At 43.1% G+C, this 6,000-nt stretch overlaps 2 protein-coding genes across 4 annotated transcripts in view; one reads left to right on the plus strand and one right to left on the minus strand.

The window, feature by feature from the left end:
• cep170aa (centrosomal protein 170Aa) overlaps positions 1-3,337 on the minus strand; it is a 45,560-nt gene extending 42,223 nt beyond the window's left edge. The window contains exon 1 of the mRNA XM_061228693.1: positions 3,192-3,337. The gene's annotated coding sequence lies outside the window, so the exon portion shown is untranslated. The remainder of the gene's footprint in view (positions 1-3,191) is intronic.
• A 293-nt stretch (positions 3,338-3,630) lies between these two features.
• Positions 3,631-6,000, plus strand: part of sdccag8 (SHH signaling and ciliogenesis regulator sdccag8) — a 59,984-nt gene continuing 57,614 nt past the window's right edge. Inside the window, exons 1-6 of one of the 3 annotated variants that reach the window (XM_061228878.1) lie at positions 3,631-4,035; positions 4,493-4,639; positions 4,745-4,824; positions 5,005-5,118; positions 5,419-5,544; positions 5,766-5,885. In XM_061228878.1, the coding sequence (XP_061084862.1) occupies positions 3,972-4,035; positions 4,493-4,639; positions 4,745-4,824; positions 5,005-5,118; positions 5,419-5,544; positions 5,766-5,885 (651 nt within the window). In that variant the 5' untranslated portion in view covers positions 3,631-3,971. Of the gene's footprint in view, positions 4,036-4,492; positions 4,640-4,744; positions 4,825-4,931; positions 5,119-5,418; positions 5,545-5,765; positions 5,886-6,000 lie in introns of those variants that run through there. The other 2 variants (XM_061228879.1, XM_061228880.1) reach the window with 2 other exon arrangements.

Here is a 6,000-nt window from a genome sequence, read left to right on the forward strand (position 1 = left end):
ACAGAGAAACCACACCTGTGCATTTAGCACAACTCAAAGAGAAACCATACCTGTGCATTTAGCACAACTTACACAGAGAAACCATACCAGTGCATTTAGCACAACTCACAGAGAAACCATACCTGTGCATTTAGCACAACTCACACAGAGAAACCATACCTGTGCATTTAGCACAACTTACACAGAGAAACCATACCTGTGCATTTAGCACAGCTCACACAGAGAAACCATACCTGTGCATGCAGCACAGCTCACAGAGAAACCATACCTGTGCATGCAGCACAGCTCACAGAGAAACCATACCTGTGCATTTAGCACAGCTCACACAGAGAAACCATACCTGTGCATGCAGCACAGCTCACACAGAGAAACCATACCTGTGCATGCAGCACAGCTCACAGAGAAACCATACCTGTGCATTTAGCACAACTCACACAGAGAAACCATACCTGTGCATTTAGCACAACTCACAGAGAAACCATACCTGTGCACTAGAGCTGCATGATGAGGATTATATGCGATATGTGATAATGTTATAAATAATATAAAGACAGCAATAGTGTGCTGCATAGTTCTAATATCTTTCTGCTTTAGCTGCACTGCAAACATAGACCCCAGACAATGAATAGCCTATGACCACTGAATAAAAAAAATGTTAAATACATTATGTCAAACATGCTTTCATTGAACAAATAGCACATAAACAGCCAATCAATTTAACGGAGCATCAATTTAAATAAATAGGCTACTATTCATCGCAGTTCAAGCAGTCTTTTGCGATGTTTAACTTGCATGTTCATATCTGGATGATGATAAATATATAATATATGGTGCACCCTACGGTGCACATAGAACAGCACAACAGAAACAAAGAAACCATTCCTGTGGATTTAGCACAGCTTAAACAGGAAACTCTTCCTGTGGTGTAGCACAGCTGTAACTAATGATGCACGAATTAGGCTTCCTGAAACAAAAGAAATGGGCAGAGCTTGCATACTGCCAGGAGAGACTGATTTGAACAAACAATTATGCTATGCCATGAAAAACAAATAATTGTGATTGGTTCAAAACTACGGAGTGACAGACAACATATGTGATGAAACCTATCCCCCTCACAACAGCACTCCAACTACAATGGCATCTCAATAATTTTCTCATTCCACATCCAGATTCTAAGATGGCTTTCCTCAGCCGAGTAGCTCTCCCAATAACACAACTCCATAGGAGCCAAACTCAAATTTCCAAGGCAAATCATTTGGGAGACCCAGTCTGCATAATTCCACGTACAGTCTACTCCCATAGTGCCGCTCTGCTCCCACACAGTTCTAACGCAGCTTTTTACAGTACTATCTTCCACTGTCCTGTTCAGAGATTTACCCCTCTGTCCACAGGACCTGGTATATGTCTGCGAATTCAGCCTGCGCCCCACAGCAAAACAGCCAGTGGGCGCGTTTGAGGAGGAAGAGGCTGGCCTTGATTAACTATGGCCCTGGCCCAGGGCTGGAGGAGGAGACTGAAATCCAAAAGAAAACAGCCCTTTATCCTGTTCTGCGTCTTTGTTCAGCGAGAACAGCACAGACAAACGGGGATTTGAGCAGCTGAGGAGACCGCAAGGTCTCAGCCCTCACTCTATCAAACGCAAAAACAATTGTGCTTCAGAGAGAAGACCGTGAGCTAAAACTTCACATGAAAATACTGCCTTTTCTTTCTGCCTCCATCATCTTCAGGCTGAACAGTTTTAGCTGCTTTAGAAGTCACAGAGGCTGCCCTTGTAGTCCATGCGCTCATTCCCAATTTCCATTCCCAATTTCTCTGAAGATTCTATCCGTTAGATACTTGACAGTTGATACTTGATTGTAAAAATATTTTAATGGAACATCAGATGTAAGTGTAGTGTTTAACCAGTGTGGTTTCTTCACACAAAACAGACACAAACACAAAAATGTCAGAGACCACAACAGGACACTAGTTAGGCGCACAACCCTGTTTCCTAACAACACCAGCATTGTTTTTTCCCCCCACCAACACTGGCCGTTTCCGTTAGCTGGTAAAAGTTTTTTTTAGAATAAAATAAGAACAAGGAACTATGAAAGATGGAAGTTATTCTGAAATAAAACAATACAGTTTCGAACTAGTATCGTTTATTCAAATTAGACTAAAAAGAGAAACGAGCTCGATTCCCCTGGAAACTTAAGCGTGAACCCATTTACACTACTATGACCCACATAACCAAAGTAACCAAATATTTTAATGCAGAAGCAAAAAAGATTGTTTTGAACAAGAAATATTCAACTAGCAATTTCAACCAGTACGAATAATATCACATATTGGGGTACTTTAATTTCACAATTACAGAGTTTCATAATAACTATTTCAAAAAAGTGTTGGTGATCCTCTATATCAGCTGTATACACGAATTTATAGCTAGCTAGCTACAGTTGCTAGTCAGCTAGGTACAAAACAATAGCGTCCACTCCTTGGCTGCCCCGTTTACCTGAGCTAAATGCTGTTGCCGACTGGTCTCTGTAATAACTTATCAGTTAGTGCCACTGGTGAATGTTAGAAAATTAGGAAATAAAGTTGAGAGCAGGAAATTGGACCACCCGTGACTGAATGAAAGCACGCCAGAATAAGCCACATAACCGCTCGGGGCAAGATTACCACTACCGATCAATTTAATTAGACGCTAATCGCCTCTGTTAAACTACATGATGGCTTTATGAGAAAGATTTCTGCAAGTGGATACTGTATCTACAAATACTTCGAGTAAATACTACTGAATAACCGTATGCAAGTACTAGCGTGCCTTTGTTGCTAGCCGCAGCACATTCGGTTAGGGGAAATCAATTAAACACAATAGCTACAATCCATAAATGCAGAGCAGTGCACATGTTACTGTAGGTAGCCAGCTACAGTAACCACCCGACAGACTAGTAGTTCGCCTTCCAACCCGAAAGTAACGGTAAATAAACTAACCAGCTAGTTCGCTGGTCATCTAGCCGTGGCCATGCTGTTCAAAGCAAATGAAAAACGATTAACGTTGCGAGATCGCATCCTTTTTTGCTGGTGACGGTTTTGTCATATAGCTGGAGTGTTGTCCGCAGCTGTACTGTCATTGTTCAGGGAGCCAACTAGCCAGCTATCCCAATCACCTTGATTTGCAACCAGACCATGGAAAAATCTTCACTTACCCCTTTCAGTGCTCCTGTATGTTTCTAGCTAATATTATAGCTATGTCCAACGAAGATACGTAGCTGGGGACAACCCTCTCTGTGTCAAACTGGTTTCTCTCCTATAGTATTTGTGTGGGATAATGCTCTTACATAGCGGCACCGGGAGTTCCACGCAACCACTAATATCCACAGCGCCTACTGCGCGACTCAGCACCACCCAGTAGGCGGGTTATTATTGAGTGATTGACAAGAGCGTTGACCAATGCAATCGGTCCATTTTTCAAGCTATTTATGATTGAGCCAATTCAAACAACTGTATGTATTGAAACTGCCGAACTAGCTTTTATTGACGTGAGCTAGAGCCTATAGAAAAAGGAATACGATAAACCGGACGGGGAGGGTGGTGTTCGTTCGTAGCCCAGCAACCCCGAGTGCAATCGATAGGTCTGCCACGGTGTCCTCCTGGCAACTAGCTGTGGAGGGATTTGTAGTTTAAAAAAAATATTTTTTCACATTCATATTGTAAGCGGGAATGTCACCAGAACACTACTATTCCCATGGTGTCGCTTGTTGTTTGCGGAAATTATTGCTCTGAACGGATTGGTTCTGTTAGCTGCTGTAGCCCAACGTTAGCTAGCTACAGTTGAAGTATCGGGGAACTGTTCAAGATTGCTAGCTAGACTATTCCGCTTGCAAAAATTATACATTCCCCGATATACTAAAAATAACCACTAAACTCCAGATAAAACATATGGCCAGATAGCTATATTTTCCGGTTAGACCCGGCAGCAGTCATCGATGAAGCCGTCGATACTGGACTCCGATGAGGAAGACTTCGGAGACTATCAACAAGAATTGAGAGGTGATGACAGTTGACCACGTTAGGGAGCTAGCTTACAAACACGCCACTGCTCGTAATCGTTTTAAGTGTGCAGGCCAGCTTCAGACATCAAATTGTATAGCTGTGTAAAAAATTGCCCAGGTGTCAATAACACATTTCAGGCTAGCTAGCTAATGTTATTGTAGCTAAACTGATGATGTCCGTTATACTTTTTTCACCCAGACGACTAGCTAGTTACACATCTAATTGCTCCTAAGCATGAAACAGCGTTTACTTTTACCTACTGTTCTCACAAAATACATGTCAATCACATGCAGCAACGTTAGTCTAAACCCAGACTTGGCTAACATTGAGTAAATTAAATCAGTCGAAATTAGCATGGCAGCCTGGTTTAAGAAATATGTTCGTTCGTTTGTCATCTTAAGTAAGCAGTTTACAGGATGGATACAACCGTAAATCTGTCCTCTTGGTCGCACAGAGAGGGCTAATCGGAGCATTGAGCAGTTGAGCAGACTCCTGGTTGAGCCGTGCTCCGAGGCGCAGAGCATGGACCCGGAGAGGAGCCAGGATTCGGACAGCGCCGCCGGAGAGGACAGCTGGAACCAGATGCATCAGAGCGATGCAGGTATACGCTCGAGATTATACCCCTAGCCAGTATTACTATTGTAAATGCAACACATTTGAAATCTGCTCAATTCTGCTGCTGACATTAGGTGATTGTTTGTTTCAGTCAACCAGCTGAGATCACTGCTGCAGGACCAGAATGGCAGTCCTGCAAGTAGCCCAGCTAAGAGGAGGTCCTTGCACAAGGTATGGGCATCTGGTGCCTGTGCAGTTTCAAGGGAAACGTGATCAGTAACACACACTTCATTGACAAATGGTGACATTCCATTTGACTGCAGTGATGTCTGGTTTAGGTGTAGTCTGGTTTAGGTTTCTGATGACTGTCAGTCCAGTGACACACACCCCTGCATTTATCCTACTGGGCAGCAGAGGAGCAGTCAGGCAGAAGCTGGTTTGCCCATGGCCCACGACCTGGTGCCCATGATTCATAACCAGACTGAGTACATCCAACACCTGGAGGCAGAGGTCAAGTTCTGCAAGGTCTGTACACCCACCTGTCCACAATGGTCTTTCATGTCGTTTTCAGTGCGTCCATCAGTTTCTCAGTTGAATTTTTATAGATAGTATTTTCTCAGACCAACCTACGGAATATCCTATAGTTCTTCGTATTTTACATCTGACGTATTCTGTTTAAATAAGGTATTTTGTTCCTCTTTCAATAAAGTACACACTGAATGTGTCATCGGATCCTTTTTGTTCTGTTTGTGTGTGTGTGTGTGTGTGTGTGTGCGCGTGCGTGTGTGTATGCATGTGCGTGTGTGTGCGCGCTTGCTCTTGCAGGACGAGCTGTTGGGAATGAAGCAGAGAATCAGGGTGGTGATTGTGGAGAATGACAAACTTCACAAGGAGCTGAAGTCCTGCACTGTTGAAGACACTCTGAAAGACTACACCATCTTAGATGCCACGGTATTTAGCACGGAACTTGACACCACATGTAAATAATGATTTTAACTAGCATAAAAACAAATGGTAGTTAAAATCACGAAGCAAAACACTTGGCTGTCCCATTTTCTGAATTTACCTTGACGTTGGCAGTAATTCTTCTGTTGTTATTGAACTAGTCACTGAAATATGCATTCACTGCTGAAGCACTTCCAGAAGCCTCATCCTGTAGTGTTGTGTTGTAGAATGGCGCTGAAGCTGAGCCCGTTGGAGGCAGCCAGCCCAGAACCTCCACCCTCAGACAGAGTCAGACTCAGAGTCGCAGCCGTGTACATGCAGAGGACCACACCTGGCAGCATGAATTGGTGCGTATGAGATACTTACTACTGTACTTATCACAAAATAATCATTTGCAATTTAATCTTATTTTCTCATTGCCATGCTGTGTACATTCTTGAACACAGGATTATGTATGTTTTT

The sequence above is a fragment of the Conger conger genome, chromosome 18, assembly GCF_963514075.1.
Source record: "Conger conger chromosome 18, fConCon1.1, whole genome shotgun sequence".
Classification (NCBI taxonomy): Eukaryota; Metazoa; Chordata; class Actinopteri; order Anguilliformes; family Congridae; genus Conger; species Conger conger.